The 25,073-nt window shown below is 51.3% G+C and overlaps 1 protein-coding gene across 1 annotated transcript in view; it reads left to right on the top strand.

Annotated features, from left to right (window-relative positions):
• Positions 1 to 2,580: 2,580 nt before the first annotated feature.
• Positions 2,581 to 25,073, top strand: part of CCDC180 (coiled-coil domain containing 180) — a 52,880-nt gene continuing 30,387 nt past the window's right edge. The window contains exons 1-19 of the mRNA XM_045562512.1: positions 2,581 to 2,706; positions 3,001 to 3,093; positions 4,471 to 4,661; positions 7,416 to 7,504; positions 8,469 to 8,578; positions 9,636 to 9,764; positions 9,861 to 9,971; positions 10,078 to 10,173; positions 12,210 to 12,373; positions 13,443 to 13,562; positions 14,452 to 14,531; positions 17,216 to 17,304; positions 18,130 to 18,252; positions 19,366 to 19,539; positions 20,854 to 20,969; positions 22,047 to 22,173; positions 23,823 to 23,862; positions 23,992 to 24,281; positions 24,414 to 24,557. Of these exons, the coding sequence (XP_045418468.1) occupies positions 3,025 to 3,093; positions 4,471 to 4,661; positions 7,416 to 7,504; positions 8,469 to 8,578; positions 9,636 to 9,764; positions 9,861 to 9,971; positions 10,078 to 10,173; positions 12,210 to 12,373; positions 13,443 to 13,562; positions 14,452 to 14,531; positions 17,216 to 17,304; positions 18,130 to 18,252; positions 19,366 to 19,539; positions 20,854 to 20,969; positions 22,047 to 22,173; positions 23,823 to 23,862; positions 23,992 to 24,281; positions 24,414 to 24,557 (2,262 nt within the window). The 5' untranslated portion in view covers positions 2,581 to 2,706; positions 3,001 to 3,024. The remainder of the gene's footprint in view (positions 2,707 to 3,000; positions 3,094 to 4,470; positions 4,662 to 7,415; positions 7,505 to 8,468; positions 8,579 to 9,635; positions 9,765 to 9,860; positions 9,972 to 10,077; positions 10,174 to 12,209; positions 12,374 to 13,442; positions 13,563 to 14,451; positions 14,532 to 17,215; positions 17,305 to 18,129; positions 18,253 to 19,365; positions 19,540 to 20,853; positions 20,970 to 22,046; positions 22,174 to 23,822; positions 23,863 to 23,991; positions 24,282 to 24,413; positions 24,558 to 25,073) is intronic.

Genomic DNA, 25,073 nt, shown 5'->3' with positions numbered 1-25,073 from the left:
CCACTTGTCTGTTTCTCCACAACTTTAGGGTATGTTGTCAAACTTTTGAATTCAACAATTTTGTCATGTTATGACTGAGCCTGAGCATGTTTTCATGCATTTAAAGTTATTCCTGTTTATTTTTCTGTAAAATGAGGGTTAATGTCTTTTGCCAATTTTTCTACTTTGTGGCTGTTTTTCTTAGGAATTTCTAGGAGATTGTTTTATATTGGGGATGTGAGCTTGGTGATATGAGTTACAAATATTTATTCCCAGTTTATCAGTTCTTTTTATCTGATGGTGTTTTGGTTTGGTTTGGTTTGGTTTTTCTGGGTTTTTTTTTGTGTGTGTGTTTTGTTTTTTGCGATGTATTAGTAAGATGTTTCTTCTCAAATTGGTCAACAAATTCATACAATCACTATAAAGTATCTTATCACTTATCTTGTGGAAACTGACTGGCCAATTTCCAAAGTGACATAGCAATACAAAGAGCAAAGACAAGTCAAGATAATCTTGAGGAAGAACAGAGTTGGAGGACTCACACTACCAGATATTAAGACAGTTTAAAGCTGCAGTAATCAAGGCCGTGTGCACTACTAGTACAAGGACAAACACTAGGCGAAATAGAAAGAATTGAGGGTCCAACTCGGACCCATACATTGAGATATTTTGTATATGACAAGAGAGGCCCAACAGAGCAGTGGGGAGAAGATAGTCTTCTCTGTAAATGGCTCAGGTCAACTGGTTCTCCACGTGAGAAAGAAGTGAATCTTGACCCCTACCTCACACTGTAGAAAAAAAAAAAATCTAAATGTGAAAGTTTACAACAATATTTACAGTATATAACATCAGAGAATAGTTTCATGACATTAGGTAAAACACAAAGTATACACTCCTAAAGACAAAAATCGGTAAATTGTGTCTTATTAAAATTAAGAACTTCACATCAAAAGGCACCTTTAATGGAGTAAAAAGGCAAGAACAGAATAGGAATAAATATTTGCCAGATATTTATGTGGAAAATCTCGTACTTAGGATATGTAACTAACTCCCATAAATTAATAAGAAAAAAGACAGACAATACAACAGAAACACTGGGCAAACTATTTGACTAGGCATTTCACAAAAAGATAGCCATGTGGCCAGCAAACATATGCAAAGGTGCTCCACACTTTTACTAATCAGGAAAATGCAAATTAAAACCACAGTGTGATACCAACAGGTAAAGGCTAAAATAAAAACAAGAGACCACAGCACATGTTGGTGAGGATGTAGAGCAACTGGAATTCTCATGCCCTGCTGTGTGTGTAAACTGATACAACCACTTTAAAAAACGGAGTACCTCTTAAAGATGGACATGTACATACTTTATGACCCAACAATCCCATTCTTACGTAAACAGCCGATAGAAACGCCTACATATCTTCACCACGCAAAAGAATGATCAGAATAGCATTATGGTCATCTCCAAATTGAAAAATCCAAATGTGCATCAGTAATAGGAAGCATAAATAAAATGGGTTTTTTTAAAAAACATAATGGAATACTGTACAAAACTAAACAGTCAGCCGGGCACGGTGGCTCACGCCTGTAATCCTAGCACTCTGGGAGGCCGAGGCGGGCGGATTGTTGGAGCTCAGGAGTTTGAGACCAGCCTGAGCAAGAGCGAGACCCCGTCTCTACTAAAAATAGAAAGAAATATATGGACAGCTAAAAATATATATATATAAAAAATTAGCCGGGCATGGTGGCGCATGCCTGTAGTCCCAGCTACTTGGGAGGCTGAGGCAGAAGGATCACTTGAGCCCAGGAGTTTGAGGTTGCTGTGAGCTAGGCTGATGCCACGGCACTCACTCTAGCCTGGGCAACAGAGTGAGACTCTGTCTCAAAAAAAATAAATAAATAAAAAATAAAATAAACAGCCACATTCAAAAATATGGATGAAACTTACAAACCTAATGAAATAAGCCCAACATAAGAGTCCATTCTGTATGATTCCATTTAGATAAAATTCTTAAAGGAACAAAACCAATTCAGATGTTATAATATTTATTCTTGGGGAAGAGAATTATTCTTTCAGAACATTTGATGTGCTGCTCTGGATGCTCCTGCCAGCCCTGAGGTATTCCCTTGTACAGAGAAGAAACTGGCATTTAAGGAAGCAGCTGATTAAGAGTTTCACTACTCCACGTGGGCCGCTCCCATTGCTAAGGGCAACTTCCCTCCCCAGGGAAGGCAGGCGTGGGCGTGGCGAACGCGGCCCCGCCCCTTCACGTTGCCTTGGAGATCACGCGAGTCCCGCTGCAGTTGGGACTGAACGATCCTGGCTGACTTGAGAGGTGCTTTCTGCAGGTGGGGCGCGGCCAGGCCGGGCGCAGGGCCTCCCTCCAATCCGCTGGGCTCAGGGGGACGTCCAGGGGCTGCCAAGGCTGCTTGGGGGGCCCGGGAGGGGGACAGAAGGAGCGTGGCCAGAATCAAGCTACTCCCTCCGGCCACTGCACCCTCCCTGCGTCTCCTGGAGGGTGGGGGTGGGCTCCTAAACCCGAGTTCAGCTGGGTTCCAATCCCAGCTGACACCGTGGGCGCCTTGATTTTTCCCAGAAGAGCTTGGCAGAGTGAAGCACAAACAATAATCCTGTACTATTCGCGTCCCCAAAGTCCCTCTCGGATTTGTTCCCGCCGCAGCGGGGAAAGCCAGGCTCCTCGGCGAGTTTGGGGCTCCTCGGAGGTTAGTTCCATCGTTGCTCCGCGCTCCCTCCCTTCTGCGTTTTGTTTAAAATTAAAACCCTCAGCCTGCATGGGGACCTCCCCACCGTCACCCCCCTACTGCCCCTCTCCCCAGCCGAGGGTGCCGCCTCTGGGGTCCTGCCTGGGTCGGCGGTGCCGCCTCCGGGCCCGTTGTTGTTCCGCCAGGACCTGAGCCCGGGGCGGGCGTCGGGTTCCCAGCCCGTGGGATTGGTTTGGGATCCGGGTCGGAATTGGGACCAACCCGCAGACGCTTTCCCGAACGACGGCTTCCCAGCAGGGGCTCCAGCCGGCGGCCAGGATGTCGTCGGTGGGGAAGGTGACCCGGGTCCACAATGGGAAAGTCTACCAGCAGATCTTCGAGGCTGAGGTAGGGCCGCTTCTCTCTGCCCCCACCCCGCCCCTCCGCCGCCAAGCTTTCCTCCCTCCAGGGCTTCCCGGCCTGGGAATCTCATGAAATACGGACTTTGAAATTACTTTGATTTTAAAAATAATTCTTACTGGTTCTTAAAATATACGAATACAAAATTAGAATGTCTACTCTTGAAAATTAGAAAACGTAAATTGAAAGTTTAAATTTAAATTACTCAGAAATAGCCTGGATGAACCATTAGGCGCCTGTGTCCTTTTCCCATGCATAAAAGCGTTTCTAATTTTTCTGTTTAAAAAATTGTTTCCATTCTGTACTAATGTTCTGAAACCTACTTTTTCTCCTTAACAGTGTCTCACAGACCCTATCCCATGCCCGTGGGCATCCATATACTTCACACCTGCTTGTTGATGTGACTCCCATAACTGCATCAAAGTAAAGCCCTCTTTAATCGTTGAAATTGCTTTGTCCTCTGTAAAGCACTGTGCAGACAAAATGAGATCTTAAGCACACAGACCAGAACCCTTTGAAGTTCTGTGCTGTTTATTTAAAAGAGATTTTCATTCCTAATTTGAGCCCTAAATAATGCCCTGTGTAGAACCTTTGGAAGTTATAAAAGTATAAAAGAACCAAAGAAACAATTAAATTACTCACACAATCCTGCTCCCTTAAGCAATAGTCCATTCTTAACGCTTGGCACACTTCCTCCAGGTCATTTTTCTATACATTTTACAGTTTGAGATCATACTGTATAATTTTAGTTATAATTTTTAATTTGTGTTTTAAATTGATACATTTAACTATATATCATCTCATAAGCATTTCTTCATGTGATAAAAAATTTAATTCTTTGTAAGTGTCATCTTTAATAAATGTCTAACATTCCATCTAAGGAACATACCATGTTGACTCAACCAATCCCTTACTATTGGACCATTCCTTTTTGCCAAATCTTTTTGACTATAAAAAAGGCTGAAGCTGGGTGCAGTAGCACATGCCTGTGGTCCCAGATACTCAGGAGACTGAGGTGGGAGGATTCCTTGGCTCAGGAGTTCAAGACCAGCCTGGGCCATATAGCAAGACCCCATCTCAAATAAATAAATAAATAAAAATAAAAACATAATTTTTGAAAGGCTGATGTGCATCTTGGTCTTCATTTAAATTTCTTAAAAAAATGCCTTCCTTGAAGGGGCTGAATGACTGTTATAGAGGAGGAGACCCCTCCTGCAGGGGGTGTGCCCTGGGGTTGAAGGCCTCCCTGCAAAGCGCCTTACTAGTGGCAGGTTCCCAGGTGTCTTTCTAAGACAGGCACAATCAGGGTACTGGGGACCCAGCAGCTCTGACCACCTCCTTATTCGTGGTCTTCCCTGGATTCAGGTGCAGCTGATCCACTCCCTGGCCGTCAGCAGGAAGCAGGCTGCAGAGCACTGTGTGCCCCCGAAGAGTGGCAGGACACCCCTGATGAACAAGGTGGAGATTCCTGAAGGGGAGATGATGTCTCCGCGGCAGCAGAAGTGGGCGCACAGCCTCCCCAATGACTGGGTCACAGAAAACCCTGTTCTCTACAGGTAGGTCCTGCCGTCCAGGCCTCACTCCCACACACTGGGGGTAACTTAGAGTCTTCAAAAACTCAAAAAGACCTTCCACAGGATGAGCACCAGGTAGGAAAGAAATCTCCTCCAAAACAAGGAGGTAATAGCACCTATTTGCAGGGTGGTTTGCTTCTCTCTCCCCACTCCCTCCTCTAATAATTATTGCTTGTGTGCTTAGGGCCAGGTGCTGGCTGTGGAGATCCCACCCTCATGGACCTTGAGGTCTCAAATGGAAGTGAACAAACATGTCCCCCCAGTGGTGGGAAGGCTCTGACACAGAGAACAGGGGCTATGGGCCAGGAGTCAGGAAAGCTCTGAGGAGGGGCCTCAGCTGGGACCAGAGGGGAAGGGAGGGGAAGGATGGGGGAAGGGCTCTGAGGAGGACAATCCTGGCCCATTCCTGGAGGCTGAAGGTCAGTGGGCCTGGAGAGGGGGCAGGAGGCAGGGCTGGGAGAGGCCTTGAAGGCCACAGTCAGTGTTTTAGACTTTACTGCTATGAGCAGCTGATTTGCATTTTTGAGGTCCCTCAGGCAGCTCTGTGCAGAAGGTGGGGGACTGCAAGAAGAGTCAGGGAGGCCAAGGAGGAGGTCACTGCAGTTGTCCTGACAACCTTGGTGGTGGCTGTGAGAGGGAAAGTAGGGGTGGACTTCAGGTGTCTTCTGGAGGCAGAACCCACAGGACCCAGTGATGGATGGAGGGGAGGAGAGGGCTCCCCAGGGCCCTAGGTCTCCAGCCAGAATGCTGGTGGACAGCAGGGGTGCCATTCCCTGAGATGGGAGCAGGTGGGGTGGGGCAGGGAGATCAGGAGTTCCTTGTGAACTTCCAAGTTCAGTAGTTAAACCTGAGATTCCTAAGCAGGCCATTTCAGTCTGCTGAGCTCAGACCCTCAACTAGGGAAAAAAGAAAGAAAAGGATTTTCCTCTCAGGATTCTTGGGAGCATAAGACAGGAGCCGGGCTTCCCTTGAGCTCTTCAAACTCTGCATAAGCCATAAAGCTTCTTGCCTGGCCAGGGACTCTGGGGCAGGAAGTCAGGCTTGCTCTACCTGCCTTGCTGTCCCTTTCACCCTTTTTGGGTCAGGGACAGACCCGGTGCTGGGTACAGGTCTCCACCCTGACCTGACCTTTGGATTTTCCCAGGGAAACCACCTCAGAGGCTTCTGATCCTCAGTACCCTTAACTACCTACAGATGGGCAAGTCCACTGGCCCACCCAAGCCCAGACTCTCCAGCCCATGTACCCCTGCCTGACCTGTCACCCACCCCCAGCTCCTCCTACTGCAGTCCCTGCCCCATGCATCCCCTGTTTACCACAGGCAGGACCTCCCTGCTCTCCTGGCTGCCCCTGGCTCCTCCCTGGCCTGGGAAACAGCCTTGGCTTCCTGGCATCATCCCCTCCAGCCTCCCTCTCCCTCTGCAGGGAGCCCTTCCTCAAATGTCCATCCCACTGTCCTTCCCCTACCTCTGGCTGGGCGTTCTGTCAACCTTGCTCCTGAGGTGAGCTCCTTCCTCGAGAGTCCCTGCCCCTGGGCTTCCCCACACAGCACAGCCCCTGGGGTTCCTGTTCCTCTTTCTCTGCTTCCCTTTGTGGGCCAGTGCTCTTGGGCCTTCCCTGGCCACTGGGGCCAGCTCCCTCTAGATGCTCTGAGGGCCTAGGAGAGGCCAGACTGGGCCGGACTGATGAGTGGCAGGGCCAGGGTGCCCAGTCTTCCTTAGGCCTCAGAGCATAGGGTTCAAAAGCTTGAAATTCAGCTAGCCAAGGCCAGTCCACCTGTGTGCCCATGCACCCATAGCAAGGCCCCTGGGTGAGTGGTGACCAGCTCAGGGCAGGGGGTAGATGACCACTAGTGTAAACAAAGCTCCCAAGTCCTCGGGGCAAGCAGCCAAGAAGCCAGAGCTGACAGCAGTTCTCATCGTCCTGTGGGCTCCTATGGGCTGCCTTGGTCCAGGGGCATTTGGAAGGACAAGGCCCGAAAGACCACCTCTAGAGGGTTGGCCTGAGCCCCATCAGCTGCAGCCCAGCCCTGCAATCCCCTCCCTGCTAGGTGTGCAGAGAGGACTAAATGAGAGGTTAGCTGGAAAGTGCTGGACACATGAGGGCCCAAGGAATGGCAGTGGTCACCGAGAACTGCGGATTTCTGTGATGCTTGCCCCATAGACAGTGCATTCACGAGCCTTTATTCCAAAGCTAGTGTCACAGCCACCCCCCTGGTCCACCCTGCTGAGATAGTTTGTCCTGGGATCCCAGCTCTGTCCTCCCTCACCTGAACCCCATGGGCCTTAGTGTCACAAAGTTGTTCTTGGAGTCTCAGCTCTCTTCATACAGTGGCTCCTCTGAGTCCCCCACTCCTTCCTTCCTGGAAAGTGGGGTTACCCAGCTGCCTCACAGGATGGGCTGCTGAAGGAGTGAATGAGCTTGTGTGCTGGAGCGCAGCACGGCCTGGCTCTCGGGCTGCTCGTGCCATTCCAGTCTGTTTTCCCAGGTGGACCGTGGCTCCGGAGCCGAAGCAGACTCCCTGAGGGTGGAGACCCAGCGACTTCTTGTCTAGGGACCCACAGCATCTGCTGGCAGGAGACACACAGGCAGCATTTGCTGGGAGCCTGGGCACTGCTTCGGGGGTCTCTGGAATTGGGGCCTGGGCAGCCACTCTGGACACTCCGCCATGTGCCAGAGCTGCCCTGGGTGGTGTCATGAGGGGGCCACAGCTATATGCTCCTCTGCTTGTGCCTCAGGGAAAAGAAAATAGCCCACAGGGAGAAAGTCCAAGAGAGTGAGAGCGCTGCCGCCGCCCGAGAAGTGCGTGGCCTCATGGACACTCTGGGTGAGCCTCCTCCAGCCTCCAGCAGCCCTGCCCTGGGCCAGAGAGAGCCCCGGGGGGTGGTGTCTACTGGCAGCTCCTCTGAGGAAGCCCCCACTGTGTTCCTCTGCCTGGCTTAGGAACCTAGACAGCATTCTCCCCTGAGCCCTCCCCTGTGCAGGCGGCTGGGGGCAGCCAGGGGCTACCTGTGTGGTGGGCATTTGCTGATGACAAACAGTTGGCTAAAGGACATCGCTCAGGACTTCCCGGCAGTTTCACTATAGTGTTTCTCCATCCACAATTGCTGCCTTCGCCCTGTACTGTCCTGGCCTGACTTATGCCAATACGGAGGCCCCTTTTCTTGATGATACAAAAGCGATACATGCTCACTGTAGAAAAACGAGGGAGCTAACGAGAAAGTAAACCCTCCTCCACAATGGCACCCCTGCTTCCCCCATTAACCCCCGTGGTATCCAGCTTCCCAGCTGGGTACAGGGGACAGCAGAGCGGGTGTGAGCAGACCCTGGGGCAGGTAGCCTGCTCAGACACTGGCCGACTGTGCTTTAACCCCCGTGCCTGAGTCTCCTCACTTGTAAAATGAGGCCAGGAATAGAAACTGCCCCCTGGCCTCATCATGAGGAGTGATTGAGTTAGAACAATACCTACTACATGGAAGGTGCTATGTGAATGTGTTGGCAGTTATTATTTGTATATGTATTTGCTTCTATAAAACGTTTTTTGAAAACATAAATTACATACACATGTAACTGTATAACTGAGGCCTTATTCCGTATAGCACTCAAGGACCACCTTCATCTTTTCTCTTTTTCCTGAGGCCCGTGCCATGCTGGCCTGGCTTTGGGGTCCACTTTCTGAACCCAAGCCCTGGTGTGCAGGTGCTCTCTGCCAGCGCAGCCTTGTCCTGAGCGCTCTCCCCTCTCCTGGGGGCTCTAAGGGCGGCCTCATCACCTCTGCTGTTGTTCTGCAGTTCCCGAGAAGATAAGCATGGACACCCTTCGAAGGCGAGAGGAGCACAAAAGGAAGAGCTACCACAACGCCCTGGCGAGCTTTCAGAAGGAGATTGCTCAGATCGGAATGGTGAGGTTCCTCCCTCTCCCTCCTGCTCCCTTCATGGACCATTCTGAAGGCAAAGGCAGGTTTGTCACGGCAGCCAGCCTCCCTCCCTCCTCCTCAGCTAGGAGGTCCGCAGTGGCTCACCGGGACCTAGACATAGATGGAACTATAGCCATGTCTGAGTGGCTCTCTGTGAGTGCTTGCTGTGAGTACAGCTCCCTGTAACTCTTGCAAACGCCCTCTAAATCACATGCTGTTGTTGCCCATTTTGCAGTGAGGCTCAGGGAGTCTCCCTGACTGGGCACATCAGGGGCCAGGTTGGAACTGCCCTCCAGGTCTGACGCCAAAGCCCAGCCTTTGACCTCCCTGCCCAGTCCTGCTGGTGGGGCCCAACGGTGTGCCCCCAGTGACAGCTCAGTGCTGCCAGGCCCTTATGCACTTCTGCACACCCAGCTCTCATTCCTCCCCTGAGACCTCATCTCTAGACATGCCCAGAATGTTCCTGAAATGAGACTAGCCTTTGCCCTTCCAGATTGCCCTGAGCCCCACATTTCCATTCACCACCCTTTTCCCCAAGTCTTCTTTGACTTGTGTTGCCCCGCCCTGGATTCCTGGAGCTGTCTCTGTACCCAAAGGACCAAGCCACGTTCCTCAGTACGTCCCACCCAGACGCCGGCTCTACTTTCACCCACGAGCTCTGTGGCCTTGGTCAAGCAACCTACCTGAACCTCGGTTTCCTCATCTGAAGTAAATGTGGCATTCTTTCATTTGGCCACCTCTTTAATGAGTATTTGTTGAGCGCCAGCCCTAGGCTAGGCCTGATACCAGAACCTACATCACAGGCTGTGCTGAGAATCAAGTGAGTTGAGAGGGAGGGCTCAGCGCAGGGCCGAGTGCTGGGCGTGTGGCGTGGCTGCCGTTGTCCTCTGGCTGTGAGTTAATTAGTAGACCTGAACTCCTCAGGTCTAGTAATGATCATCGTTTTTGAGGTTGGACCATGCCTGGTACTTGCCATTACAGGGAGGGCTCCCTCCTTCCCAGGGTTTGATGCCATGGCCATCACCCTCCCGGCCTGTTGCAGGAAATGGAACCTCTCCTCTTGGAGACAGGGCAGCTTTTTTTGGAAAAACTGTCTGAGTCTAATGAAGATGTCGACAGTCTCTTCAAAAAGGTGGAAAACGACACCAACTTCGAGGACTACACTATGCAGGTAGGGGTCCCTTGGTGGCTGGGCCTGCCTCCCCCAGGTCCTGCTCCTTCCCTCCCTCCCACCAGCTCCCAGTCTGACCTGAACTTCTCTGCACAGGCCCTGTCAGAGCTGTGGGATAAGGTGGCCAAGACGTTCCAGCTCCAGAAGCAGAAGATCAAGGAGCTGGACAAGGCGCTGCACTCCCTGGAGTTCTCCCGCGCCGACAAAGTGAGCTCCTTGGTGCTGTTTGCTTGCAGGGTTTATTGGGCATCCCCTGTTTCCTTTTAGTTCTTCAGAAAATGAGGGGCTAACTTTGGCACTTTGCCATTTCTAGCTAAAAAATGTATTGAAGAAGTATGTGCAAATCATAGAGAAGACTTCCTACCTCATGCAGCCCGATGTGTACAGGCTGATAGATAAAGAAGCCATGGTGAGTGGTTTTCCTGTTGGGGGATCAGCCCATGAAGGAAGGAGCCAGGACCCCAGGGTGCCCTAGCCTGCTGTCTCAGAATGGTGGGCGTCTCATCCGTGACATTTCCAAGTACTCAGGGGGGCCTCATAGGTCGGGAATCCGAGTCTTTGCTACTGTAAGCATTTTCCGTAGAAATCTCTCTCAAATGCATGTCATGTTTCCCTGCCATCTTAAACCAGGCACAGCTACCACAGTGCCACCATTTGGAGCACTGCAGCACTGATGATTTCACTGTGTCTCAGCTACTATGTGCAATGCAGTAGGTGTGACACTATGGAGTCATCGTCTTGGGGTCATCACGGTCTCAGGACAGCTCCCACCCTCACGAGTGACCTGCTCTGCCTGCTCTGTCTGGTTTTCCTAGTTGTTCTGGTCTCTCTTCCTACTGGTGGTCAGTGCCTGTTGCTGAGCCATGCCTGCCCCTTTGCTGTGTCCCCACTGCTTCCCCCGTCTACCCCCTCACCCTCCCCTAGCTGCTTTCCTTGGGGTGCAAAATACAAAGTTCAAAGTTGCCCATGATGTCTCCAAAGTCAGAGTAAAGCCTGACCCCTCCACTGTGAGAAAGGATTCTTCTTTTGCCTGCTCAGAGGTGCACTTTGCTTTTGTGGGTGTCCTGGTCCTGTGCAGAGAGCTGAGCTTGTCAGGTAACAGGCCTGCCGACAGCACGGCAGGCCAAAAAGAGGACACTGTCCAGAATCCCAGATGGGTCCCGCCCAGGTCTCTGCCGTGTGTCCTGGACAAAGCAGAGACAGGGAGGGAGCACAGACCTTCTCCACTGCCCAGACACGGAAGCTCCTGAAATGACTCAGCCCCAGCACTGAGAGCTTCTTGGTCCACGAAATGAGAGTGATACAGATGCTCCTTGACTTACAATGGGGCCACCGCCCAAGAAATCCATCATAAGTCAGAAATATCATAAGGTGAAAGTAATTTTAATACCACTATAAGCCTGTCGTAAAGTCAAAAACTCCTAAGTGGAGCCATCGTCAATTGAGGACTGTCTGGAATACCAACCCACCAGGACTTGTTATCAGGAATGGCGCCTAAACTGCACTCGTTTCATCCATTGGGAGAGCCAGGGTTTCAGTGTCCTGGGCATGTTTCAGTGTTTCATTTCCCATGCTGCTTTTACTCAGTATAACAGCTAGCATTTGCTGCTTGCTCTATGTGCATTTATCTCACTTAATTTCACAAAATCCTTGTGTTGTATGTAAATGGCATTATCCTCATGCTATGGCTGCGGATCCGGAGTTTGAGGGAGTACTTCCCAGTGACCTCAACTAGGAAGTGCAGCTGCATGAGACCCCGGGTCCACTGAAAAGTATTACTGCAATTTCTACCCACTGAGCATGGCAGGGTTCTGGCTCCACCCCAGGGCACTGCCGCCTCCCTAGAGGCCTTTGGGAAATGTGTGGTGGCACATGGAGAAGTTTCTATGCCCGGGAGGATGGGGGAAGCCACTGTCATCTAAGGGTCGTCGGGATGCTACAGTGCAGATCAGAGCCACACAATGAAGGATTGTCCCCACTCCCATGCCATAGGTGCCCAGGCAAGAACCCCTGGGAGGATGGCTGAAGAATATGCCAGCTCTGGCCTCATTTGGTCATTGGGTCTCAGTTCTTCTAACAACCATATGTGACTGGTCCCCGCTGGCATGAGCACTCTGCTTTTGGAACAAGTTTATAAAAAAGAGTAAACACTTGGAGCCCACTGAATGCTTAACTCCTTTCACCTTCTGTAACAAAGCATCCCCTATAATCTTGGAGCTGGGTTGAAGCTCATGTGGTCAGGGCCCACGGTTAAGCCTTCAGGGAGGACCCTTGAGCAGGAAGCTGCTCAGCCCAGGCAGCTTCCTCAAGACGCTGCCACCACCACTTAGCCCTCAGCCTGCACCTCCACTGCCCCCTCCAGCCTCCCGCCGCCCCTCTCTAACTAGGTTTGCTTTGACCCGTGAGCCCCGCCCTGTCTACAGCCCTGCCTGCCTGTGACCACAGGTCATAAACCATGCCCTGCTGGGCAACCGGAGGGCCCTGGCCCAGCTGTTCGTCAACCTGATGGAGGCCATGCTGCGGGAGGAGCGGGACAGCCGCCGCCGCTGGCAGGGCCTGGTGGACGCCTGGAAGGTTCTCAAGAAGAAGTCGCTGCAGGAGAGTTTCAGGTCTGCGGCTGCCCACACGGCCCAGCTCTTCACCCGGCCCACCGGGCCCCGGCAAGGGCTGGAGGGGGCAGTCTCCCTCCCTCGCGGTATTTTGGTGTATTTTCCCCCGGGCTCTTTCAGACGCATGCAGTATATGCAGTTGTATATCTTAGTTTCTTCATGAACCTTATTTCGTAAGCATCTCTGAGCTCAGTACAAGTGGCTAGAACACATTTCGTCTGATTATCTGTACAACGTGCTGTATTATTACTCATAACCCCGTGGATACGGGCCCGGGAGGACGGACAGACGTCTTGCAGGCAGACACTTTCCACCCTTCGGGAGAATGTTTTCCCACAGGTGGGACGGCGAGGACAGGGCCCATCTCCACGGTTCTTCCACCAAGTGGCACTTCTGCTGGGGGTGAAGGGAAAGTGTACTGAGGCCTGGCTCCACCTTGCCCTTCTGTGTGACCTCAATCAAGCCCTTGAACATGCAGAGCCTGTCTCTTCCTGTGCACATCGGACTCCATAATGGACCTGTGTGTGACAAGGCTCAGTGATTCAACGAGATACTGTAGGGGAAGTGCCTGTCTGGGCCTGGGACTGGGAAGTCATTATGTCAAAAAATGCCCAGAGCGATGGCGATAGCTGACATTTCCCGGGCATTTCTTGTGAGCCAGGCACAGTGCTTAGGGCTTTGCTTGCACCATCTTACTGAGTCCTCACAAGTACCAGGTGAGGAAGGTACCATCATTAGCTCCATTTTACAGAAGAGGAAACTGAGGCTCAGACTAGGGGAGGCTCAGACTTGCAGGCAGGTGGCAATCAGGACCCCCACCGGATCTGAGCCTGCTGGTCCCGTGCTGTTAGTGCCAGAGCTTCCCTGGCGGCCCCTCCGTTCTTCCCTCCTGCCTTTCTCCCCTTCTTTCTTCAGGGTATTGGAGGCAGAGGTTGGGGAGAAGGGGCTGGGGGGTGTAGGGAAGGGGTGCTGGGGTTCTGAATGTTCTTACCCTGGGCCTCCTCCCCTCTGTCACCCCTGCCCTGCCCGTCCTCTCCTCTCTATGGTGCCAACGTGTCCGGCTGCCCAGTGAGTTCATGGCCAATGAGAATATCCGGGCTCCTCCGGCCGTGAAGAAGGAACTAGAGGTCATGCTGAAGACCCAGAACGTCCTGCAGCAGAAGCGGCTGGACCATCTCTGCACCATCTGGTATGCGCGGGAGGGGTCCAGTGGCTGGGCAGGTGTGGCCCTCAGCCCTTCCCCTGAGGCATCCTCCAAACCAGGCCATCTCCCGGCCCTCTGGTCCTGGACTGGCCACCTGGACCCACATTCTGGGGCATTCCAGCCCCAATGGCAGGAAAGAGCAGGACCTGTTTGCTGCAGAAAGAAGTTTAGTGCGACTTTGCCAATGTTACCCTAAACTTGAAAGAAGCAATGGACAGGGGTGAGGGAGGATGATGAGGTGGGGGCCAGAGCACACAGGGCCGGGTTTGGAGGGGTCCATCCCACTCAGATCCTCTAGTAAAGCTATTCGACGGAGTGCCCACTGAATGCTCTAGACCCTGGCAGCCCACTGCCTAGGAAGCCCATCTGCCGGGGAAGGAGCCTGTGTGGTACTACAAAGTGGAGAGACTGTGTCCTGGGAAAATGCGCCTCCTGTTCTCCTGCACCTGGCGACCGGGTACACAGGGCCTCCTCACCTCCTCCATCCAGAGCCTTGGTTCTCCTGGGATGTAAACGACTACTGGGGCCCCACATGGCTGAGCCAGAGGGCTTCCCCCAGGCACACACCTCCTGCCCCATTATGATCCAGGGGTAAAGGACAAGGAAAAGCGCTTTCTTGGTCAAGTGATGTGAACAGTTTATTTTTTCCCACTGGGAAAAATCAGGAGTTTTTTCTACGGAGCAAACTCATTAATATTAATAGATCTTTTTGAGAGGTATGTTTTTGGCACCAGGAGATCCCCAGGGGTCCCTTTGTTTCTTTAGTATTTAAATGAATAATTTTCTGGAGCTATAGTCCTTGAAGATGCTGTCCACTTTGGTAAGTAAGTGTTTTGTTCATGTGTGGCTTACCGGCCATATCTTCCTTCCCCAGCGACCTCCTGCCCCCCAACTACAGCAAGACTCAGCTGAATAAGTGGTATTTGTCTCTCAAGGCCCTGAACAAGCAGCTTGGTGAGTGATGTTGGTGGGACCCCACTCGGGTCTCTAGAACTCTGTTCATGTAGTGGCTTTGTCGTGGCTCGACCAGGCAGTCGTCACCTGTCTGAAAGGAAGTGGGTGGTACCTCCGTCTTGAGGAGAGGAAAGGGGCCATGGAGGGAAGAGTGAGCTCTGAGGGACTCATAAGCCCCCTCGTCAATTCCCAGCCCCTATTCACTATACAGCCTGCAGCCAGGTCAGCCACACGCTCTGACCTCTGACCCTTGACCCCTGACCAAGGATGGAGACAGAGAGATGGCTCCAATGACCACCTCTGAGGGTGGCTCAGGGGCCATGTCCTGAGAGAATGAGGTGAAGCACATGGTCTTGCAGTAAAAGACATGGGTTTGACACCCAGCTCTGCTCCACCCTGGCTGCGTGACCTTGGGGAAGTCGGGGCCTCTTATGGCCTCAGTGTTCTCCTCCACAGAACAGGGATGTCAAGAAGAGCAATAATGGTCCCTGCTTGTGGGACTGATTCCCAGCAGTAGTTCCGTGCCTGGCTCACACAGGGAGTGCCACTCCCATGGTAATGTGCGAAAATGCTCTATGACAAAGGTCATCAGACTACAGCCCTTGAACTGGCTGTCTGTTTTGTAAGCAAGTTTTATTGGAACACTGCCACATATTTGTTTACGTATTGTCTCTGATTGCTTTGCTTTAAATGGCAGGAGTGAGTACAGATGGTCCTTGACTTACTATTTTTCAACTTTATAGTGCTGTGAAAGTGATACACATTCAGTAGAAACTGCACTTCCGATTTTGAATTTTGATCCTTTCCTGGGCTAGAGATGTGTGGTATGTTACTCTGCCAGCGCAGGGCAGTGTCAGCCACCACAGCTCCCGGTCAGCCCCACCAGCACGGGGGTGCACAACCGATACTCTGCAGTGCGCTGTGGTGCCAGATGAGCTCCCCACTGGCAGGCTAATGTAGGTGTTGTGAGCACGTTTAAGGCAGGCTAGGCTAAGCTGTGACGTTTGGTAGGTTAGGTGTATTAAATGCTTTTTTGACTTATGATATTTTCAACCTACAATGATGAGTTTATCATGATGTAGCCCCATTGTAAGTCGAGTGGCGTCTGTAGTTACAACAGAGATTGTATGGCCCTAAGCTAAAACTATTAATATTTACTTTCTAGCCCCTCATAGAAAAGCTTACCAAGCCTTGCTCTAGGAGATATATAACAATTTTTCATCTCCTTTGAGGCTCACAGCAACCTAGTAAGACCAGTAGTATTATTGTCCTCTTGTAATAGAGGACTCAGAAGCACAGAGAGGTGAAGTATCCTGCCCAAGGTCACACAGCCAATGAAATGTCACAGCTGGACTTGTCCTGGGTACTTTGGTTAGTAGTACCTGCTGTTGCTCCTAGGGCTCTCAAGGGTGTTTCTGGACAAGTCCCAAGACACTAAATAATAGCTGCCATTCATTTAGTGCTTCCTAGGGGCAGGCTTTGTGCTGGGCCCTGGCAACTAGCAGGTAGCTCTGCCCTGGGGCACTTCCAGTCCAGAGCAGAAGCCAGACAGAGCGGGACATTACAGCAGGGAGTGGACAGGTCGCTAGCTATGTGAGTCCGTAGTCAGACACAACTGGTTAGGGGTCATGGAAGATCTTGCCAAATAAGCAATAATCTAGTTGAGATCCGCAAGGCAAGTGAGAGTTGGCCAGGCCAAGAGGGGGGAAGCACTTCCTAGCAGAATACAGCAGATGGGGTGGCCCAGAAACAAGACAGGGCTGTGGCCTTCAGGGAAAGGAGAAGGTGGCAGGAGAGGCTGAAAGGTGCAAAGGAGCCAGGTTCTGCCGGCCACGAGGGCTGTGTGGGGAGTCCGGGCATTATCCTGAGACAATAGGAACCCAGCAGAAGGTTCTGAGCTCCGGTAATGAGGTCAGAGGGGGCGTATGGCTCAGAGGGGTGCAGGAGTGGAAGCAGGGGACCTGGAAGAGCCCATCACGGTGACCTCCCTGAAGGGTGGGGATGCCCTGGCCCAGGAAGTGGCCTTGGGGACTGGAAAAAGCAGCTTCAGAGCTTGTCCTCGCCAGCTCCAGTGCAAATCAGCCCTCCTTGCTGTCCTAAATCTATGCCCAGCTGCCATCTACCCTGCCCTTCCCACCAGTCCTTGCCAAAGAACCACCACAAAATGTCTTGGTGGTCCTTCAGTTTCTGGAAACTTCCAGGAGCACCGAACCGGAGTTGTTTCTCTTAGATACCGGAGTCACACTGAGTTTGTTATAAGCTGGGAAACCATAGGGAGGAGAAGCGGAGAGAAGAATAGATAAATAAGCTCTGGGCGTTCTGCGCATCGCGTCTTCGGGAAGCACCACAGACGGGATCTGCAAGCGCTCGTTAGTGTGCAGCCTCGCGACTGGTGTGGGACTCGGTGTAGCTTCCCAAAGGGAATTTCGCCAGTCCTGAAACTGAAGCAAGAATCAGGGTCAGGAAATTTGTGCTTCTCCTTTGAGGTCCTTATCTTGGGGTGCCAGGAACTTCATCAGGAGAGATGGGAATCAGGACCACCAATCTTCACCTAGATAAACCTGGCTGTGGGGGCACTTTGCTGGGGAGAAGCTGCTTTCCTTTGCAAAGAGGACACTCCTCTTTCTAAGTCCCCTCCTCCTTCTGGAAGAGCGGCTGACGCATTCTGTTTTCTGCCCACAAAGACACCTACCACACGGACTGCATGATGCGCATCCGCCTCCACTATGAGAAGACCTGGCAGGAGTGCCTGGCCCACATGCAGGACTGCAAGGTCGGTGCCCCTGTGGGCCTGAGCGGAGGAACGCAGGGGCGGGGCCTGCTGTGCCCTCCCGGCTGTCCCCGCTGCCCTGCCTGCAGCCTTGTCCCACCCTCCTCCCCACCCCCCAGCCTGGATCAGGCTTTCCTTCCTTCCTCACGGCCCCGGGCACTCGCTGGCCTCTGGGCATTCTGCAGCTGTTCCTTCTGGCCAGACCCCTCCCCAGCTGTCCCTGCAATCCTCAGGTTTTAGCCCACATCCCCTCCTCTAGGAAGCCCACGTGAGATGAAGTGTGCGCTCTCAGATCACCTCAGACTTCACCTGTGACTCTGCGTCACGCACAGCCCTGTGCATTGTTTAGAAGTGGGGATCACACCCTGGGTTATGGCTATGCCCCCTCTCATAGGTGGGACTGCCCTGCCGGGCCCCACTTCTCTCTCCACCCTGCCCGCCTCGGAACAGGGTGAGACAGGGGGTTCACTCCCACACCTCTTCACAACAGGGACTGGTTTTCTGGGGTAGAGGAAATACTTTGTCGGAATGTCCCCTCCCTGCTTCCTTGGTAAGACTGTGTCAGTTAAAAAAACCCCGAAAGCCTAACTGTTTTTGAAGAGTGCTGAGCTGTGAGGGCCTCACCTGCTGCCCCCGGGGAGCCCCTGCATCTCTGGCCAGCCCCTCCAGACCTGGGGGGAGCAGAATTCAGGGGAGGCAGGGGGCTTTGCGTGGGAGCTCAGGTCTGACTTGAGCACCGCCGGCCCCACAGCATGCAGTTTGTGCCTGTGGGGTCCGCAGCCCTAAGCCAGGCTCTGCTGTGTCCCCATTTCCCTCCCCCACCCCCAGAATCAGCTGCTGGACTGGAAGGCCTTCACCGAGACAGAGGCAGAGACCCTGGTGAGCCAGTCCTTCTTCCAGATGGTGGGAGTGCTCCAGAGCAAGGTGGAGGAGGACCTGGAGCTCTTGGAGGTGCGTGGTGGGGACCCTGGCAGCTGGTGAGGCAGGGCTGGAGGGGGGTGCCTGGGCGGCCAGATCACCAGGAGATCAGAGTCTGGGGGCCTCCAACTTTTGTGTCCCTAGTGTGTCCACTTGCTCTCACCCTCACCAGCCCTTCCCAGAGCAGTGCCCCCTGCGCCGGCCACTCCAGGCTCATCCCCTGCCCCGTCCCAGCTGCCGGGACATGGGTGCTGTACAGAACTCCAGGGAAGCCCTTGCTGACCCCGGGCGCTCAAGGGCTGCCGCACAGTCACCCCCCAGCCCAAGACGCTTATTGCCTTAGCACGGTTGGCACGAGTTTCTGTGAAGGGCCTATTTCTGTAATGATGACTATTTTAGGCTCTGTGGGCTGTCAAGTCTGTGTCACAACTTGTCAACTCTGCCAGTGTGGCACAAAAGCAGCCCTAGGCAATGCAGAAATGAATGATGTAGCTATGTCCAGATAACTTTATCGATGGACTCTGAAATTTGAATTTCATGTAATTTTCATTTCATTCAATATCTTCTTTTGACTTTTTTTCCAACCATTTAAAACTGGAATATCCATGCTTAGCTCACAGGGCCAAACAAAAGCAGGAGGAGGGCCAAATTTAGCCTGCAGGCCGCAATCTGCCATCCCCCGCCCCAGATGAGGGCATAAGATATGCATATTTTTTAAAAGGTGGTGTGTGTGAGGACTTAGCAGCAAGTGAGGTGTTCAACCCAGATGCTTGAGTCAGGGAGCTGAGGGAAGGTGCGAGGGCCCAGGCCAGTACTGGTGTGGCCCCACCTCAGTGCCCAGGCTGGTTTCCAGAGACGGGCGTTCTTTCTTCTAGGCCCACACTCCATCTTCTCCCTGTCAGTGGCTTTTGTAGGGCATAGGACAGGTCTGGAGGTGAGACTTTAGGCTCAGCCAGACCAAGGGCATGGCCTTGGGCAGACCAGAGATACCAGCCCAGGGAGGGACGGCCAGGAGCCCAGGTGTGGCCCAGAAGTTGACCTTAGGGAGGGTGCCTGGGCAGTGAGAGCAGTGCCGTTCAGTCGTTGGAGACGTGGTGCCCCACGGCTGGGCCCTCAAGGGTCCTTCTCTGGGTTCTGCCGCTGCAGAAATCCTTCGAGGCCCTGGCTCAGCAGATGGAGTGGCAAAGCTCGAATCTCTTCAGCTACTTCCAGGAGGCAGCGCAGCTGTGGGAGGTGCACCAGGGCAAGCTGTCGGTGCAGGAGCTGGATCTGGAGAAGAGGATGGAGGAGCAGCAGCAGAAGCATGGCCTGGAGAACCAGGTGCAGCCCCGCCACAGACAAAAATGAACGCAGCCACATCCGAGACCCCAGTGTAAAACCTGAAGCTATGAAACGTGTACAGATAGGGAAACTGAGGCTCACCTTGATCACGGACCAGATGGGAGTAGCAGAAATCTCCTTGAGCCAGGGGCCAGCTGTGGGAGGGGTCCCTGGAATCAAACGTGTCTATAAGAGAGTACGTGAGAGAGAGAGGGACAGACAGACGGCTAAAATAAGGAGATGATCAAAGTATGATATCACGAATCACACGGTTTATTGCCATACAAAGAGAATTTTTTCCTAGGTTCACAGTGTTTAAAGAGGGGGAGAATAACATGAACACACCTCACAAGAATACATTCACCACGTGGTGAGTGAGTTCCGAGATTATTAAAGTCTCTTGCTCAATCAGGGTGGAAGCAGGCCTCGTGGCAAGTGCAGTCTGATTAAAGCTTGAGGCGTACCTGCCCATGAGTGGTTTCTCAGGAGAAGCTGGCTTGAAAGCCAGCATAGCAGAGATCCGTGATGACACTACACCCCTGGAAGCCAGGGGTAGTGCCAGGGCTGGCGGGGAGCCCTCATAGCCCAAGGCCTGTTGCAGGGTGAACTCTCTGTCATTTAGCGAAGCTGCTGATAGAGTGAAAACTGCCATGGCCTAAGCTCTCCAAGGGTCTGTCAAACTCTCCAGTCTATGTGTACTTTGAAGTCCAGTAGCTGAGGTCAGTTATTCACATATGGAGTCTGATAGGATGTCACATTCTCGAAGGGCAGGAGGAATATGGTCCAGGTTCTTACTACAGCAAAACATACGTCATTCCCGTAGCAAACCGTGTAAGCATCTGGAATCATTTCAAATCACTGTAACCGGGGAATCGAGCGTCTGTGTCTGGCAGTCCCCCTGACCTGGCAGATCCGCTGTCCCACCTGGCCTGCCCTCACAGTCTAGGGCTGAGGGGGATCAGCTCAGAGTCTGACTTAGAGCATGACTGGTGAGAGGAGAGTGAGGAGTGGGTACCATGGAAGGTATAGCACCGGCCTGACCTGTGTGGTGGGCGTGAGGGACATGTCCCCAAGGCGTCCCATCTGATCTGGGTCCTGGAGTGTACAATAGGCAGGGAAGAACATCCCAGGCACAGAAAAGAGTCCAGAGAGAGCGAGAGCGATGGCTGATTTGGTGCCCCGCTTGTAGAAAGGGCATCCCAGGCCTGCCCAGGTGCCCGGGCCTCAGTGCCAGTGGCAGGTCCCTGGAGGTTACTCACTCCTTGAGTTCTGGGGCTCATGTCTGCTTCTTCTTGTTTTGGGGGTGGCTGCCAGGCTCTGGAGGCCCACTTTGATAAGCTCTTGGACCAACTGAGGCAGCAGAGCTACAAAGAAACACTGGCAGTTCACCTGGAAAAGGCCAAAGATTTTCTGAAGAACATGAGATCCAGGTAGGCTGACCAGACCCCAGAAGGCAGGAGGGGATGACCGGGAATTCATCTTCAAGGTCACAGGCAGCCTGCGTAGGAGCACAGGGGCCTACCCAGCGAGCTGAAGATGGAAAGTGTGTCTCTAACTTTGCAGAACGTTGTGGTTCTCTGCAGCTCAGCTCAGGCATCAAAGAGGCTTCTGGGAGAATTTTGCAGTCTGTGGAGGGAGGTTTCGAGGCAATGTATTAATAGTTTAAGGGTCAAGAACATGGGGCCTCTTTTTTAAAATTTAAATATGTACGCTCTTTGTTAAAGGAAAAACAAAAGTCTACCACTGCAAACAGAGAGAGATTTCCCCTCATTCCTCCCCAATAATTCCTTTTTATGGACTTATGCATTTATGTATATGAATATATACACATATATAATGTTTTTAAAATAAAGATTGGCTTATACTATGTAAATTATTCTATAACTGCAGATATATTTCAATTTTTAAGTGACCGTGTAGCATTCATTACTATAGATACTTCATAATGCTTTAACTGTCTCTCAGTTGGTCAGCTGTTTTTGATTGGCTCCGATTCTCAATATCACAAGCAGTTCTCTGTGAACTTTCTTGTGCCTCTGTACACCAATTCTATAAGGACCGTTTACAGAAAGAGAATTGCACTACCAATTGATTGTAATACTCAGATTCAGAAATATAACTCTAGGCAAGCTTTGGTCTCCTAATCTGAGAAACAGATGAAAGCCCGGGCCTTGTAGTATTTGAGGGTTTGATGGGATAACGTAGGCACTGTAAAGTTTGAGGACAGAGTTAGGACAGTGGACAGGAAAAGGGAGCCCATATTACAACACACAGAAAACCCTCGTGTGTTTTCCAAATTTTCTGCAAAAAGCACGTATTCTTTGTATGATCAGAAAAACAGCCAAAGGACTGTTACTGTAAAAGGAACCCCCACTTGGCAGCTCTATGCAGAGCTAAGTGCCAAATTTCAGCCACCTCCTTGAAGTCAGGGGCGTAGCTCCTGGCATGGGTCTCCCTCACTCAGTGGAGCCCCCCTGAGATAGTGGTCTCCTTTACCTGCCTCCCAGGTATCAGTGTTTTCATGTCTTCCTGACAAAGGAAGTGATGGAGTACCCAGCGATCATACTGAATGAACTCAACTCCTACAGCTTCGCCCTCAGCCAACACTTCTTCGTGCGTGAAATCTTTGAACAGGTATGGAGAGGAATATGGTACACCCAGCCACTCACAAAGACAAGAGGCTGACTTCTTGTTCTGATCTGCTTAGACTTTGAAAGCCATCCCTAACCCTATAGAGTTAAAATTGATGTCAAGACATCAAGGAGAAAGAAGCTGAAAATGTCTCTAAAGAGACCATCTCTTTCTCATTTTAGAAACGGGTGAAGGTTCAGAATTCAGGGCTCAGGGTTGCATGGATGCATAATGAAAAGGCTGATTTATATGACACTTGGAGTTGCATTCATCGTACCCAGAACCCCCACATGATTCTCCTAAAATAAAGCCCTGACCCACCTACTCTCCTGCTCAAAAGTCCCTCACCAAATCCAACTCACAGTCCCTACCTGACCATAGAGGCCCCACACTCTCTGCTTCCCACCTTGACTCTCCCTGGTCCAGCAAAATCACCCCTGTTCCTTCATATGCCCCCTGCCTGCCACCCTTCCTCATCCTGCTGCCTCTGCTGGGACCCCTCTGTCTCCACGGGTCCCAAACCCATCCATCCTTCTGGTCCACTACCAGGGCAGGACCCCACCCACTCAGCCTGACCCCTCAGCTCACCTTCCTCACCCCCTCCCACCTCTCCTCCGGTCTCTAAGCATTTTTTTTTTTTTTTAACTTAGTTGTTGTCAAATACAGGCGTTCAGAGCACCCAATTAGAACGTGTTTCCTGAAGGGCAAGTATGCCTTATTAATTTTTATTCAACTTCGATTGTCCCTAGCACAGGGTCTTGCGTGTAATGTGGACACAATAAATGCGTCTGGGTAAATGCACGAATACCTGGAATGTCCTGGTTTGAATCTGCCAGAGTTTGGCTCTTTTCCCACACGCCCAGCCAGAGTCCTGATACGGGATACCTGGCTCCTTCCCAGAGAATCTCTGCTCTCAGAAGGGATTCCTGCTTAGATTGCAAATGACTGCTTCCTCTGACACCTGGGTTGAGGTGGGGGCTCAGGCTATTGGAGGGTGAACTCATTGTCTAATCTTTGGGATCACTCTGGTCACCTGGGTTAAAGGGGTGCATGCACACTGTTGCAATCTCACCAAGCCCCGTAGGGCTTAAAGGACTTGCCAAGATCACTCTGCTTATAACCAGCTGAGATTCAAATCCAGTCCTGCAAACTCCACACCCACACTGTTACCCATAACACAGTATATCTAGAACTTCACCCAGAGCCTGTGAAGTAGAGAATTTTCAGGGTTAATAAGGGGGCTCCCAGGGTCATGTAAGTCATGCTTTTTCTGCCTGTTCCCATCTAGCATGAAATGCAGCAGATTCCTGCCGCTTTGTTTGCATCCTCAATTTTTATATATATACATATATAAATTTTTTTTGGTCCTTTGCTGCAGATCACTACCAAAAATGTGTCAGAATGAGCTTTTATTCCATTACTTCCCATGTGTGCTGTAAGGGTTTGCTAGCCTTCTTGGAATTAAGGAAAACTGGTTTCCTGTACTGGGAACACCCAGATAACTACAGTGAACTAAGTTGGCCAAGGCTGGCATCAGATATTCAAGGGGAAGGGTGGGTCCTTTTACTGAAAAGAAAAGAGATGTCCTTAGAAGTGGTCCTCTACAGAAAGGCAGCGCTGCTGGTCCTTCAATCAGTCGTTTTTCCTTGTAGAACTTGGCTGGAGAAATCATTTTCAAATTCAGGCAACCAGGTAACACTTTTATAATTCACATGTGATTCTCCCTGAGTTCAGTCTTATGTATTTGTGGGTTGGGGATGCCCGATCCAGGCAACATTGGTAAATCATCTCTCCCTGTGCTTTGGTGTTGGTCATCAACAGAAGCACATGAAAAGCCTTTCCAGAAGAGAAAACTGAGGAAAAGGCTAAGGGCGAAAGTGGAAATAAGCAAAAGTGAAGAAAGCGTAAGTAGAGGGACAAGTTCTACTAGGCCAGCAGAAGAGATGAAAGAAGAAAAATATCAAGATACAGAGTCCTCCACAACTGAAGAGTTCCTGAGCCAGCAGGAAAAATCTGCACTGAGCGATGAGATGGATGAGTCCAAAGAGGGCTCTATTCAAGGACTGGAAGAAATGCAGGTCGAAAGAGAGAGCTCCTTGAACCAGGAAAATGTAATGGTTCAAGAAGAAAGGAAGGAGGAGAAGGAGAAGAAGGAGGAGAAGGAGGAAGAGGGGACGGAGGAAAAGGAGAAGGAGGAAGAGGAGAGAAAAGAAGAGGAAAAGGAGGAGAAGGAGGAGGAAGAGAAAGAGGAAGAGAAGGAGGAAGAGGAGCAGAAAGAAGAGGAAAAGGAGGAGAAGGAGGAGGAGGAGGAGGAGGAGGAGGAGGAGGGAGAGGAGCAGAAGGAAGAAGAGGCAAAGGAGGAGCAAGAGAATTTCTCATTGAGTGAGGTAGGCCAGCAACAGATTCATTCCTAGGTATGGGGAAAGTTTGCTGTGTTCATTCTGTGTGTATCCCTAGTATAAACTGAGGTCCCTGATGAACCAGTCTCCATAGAGATATGTATAAAGAATTACAAAAGTATTCACACTTTCATACTTTTTTATTTTTGTGAACAGGGATCCAATTCTTCATTCACAGTAGTGCTTTTACTTATTTATTTATTTTTGAGACACGGTCTTGCTCTGTTTCCTAGGCTAGAGTGCAATGGCATCATCATCATCATAGCTCTCTGCAGCCTCAAACTCCTGGGCTCAGGCTTTGGCCTCCCAAGGTGCTAAGATTACAGACAGCAATGCCTTTTAAAATCCACCTTCCTCTCCTTATGTTCCTGCAGCCTACTCTGATGTCACCCCTCAACTATATAGCTTTCCTCATCTTTCCATTATTCTCTCTCTCTTAGCTCCTCTTCATTGAATGGACCAACTTAGCCTCTCCTGCTTCATCCCAGCGTATTCATTTCTTCT

The sequence above is a fragment of the Lemur catta genome, chromosome 10 (genome assembly GCF_020740605.2).
Source record: "Lemur catta isolate mLemCat1 chromosome 10, mLemCat1.pri, whole genome shotgun sequence".
Classification (NCBI taxonomy): Eukaryota; Metazoa; Chordata; class Mammalia; order Primates; family Lemuridae; genus Lemur; species Lemur catta.
This window is presented reverse-complemented; position numbering and strand designations above follow the sequence as displayed.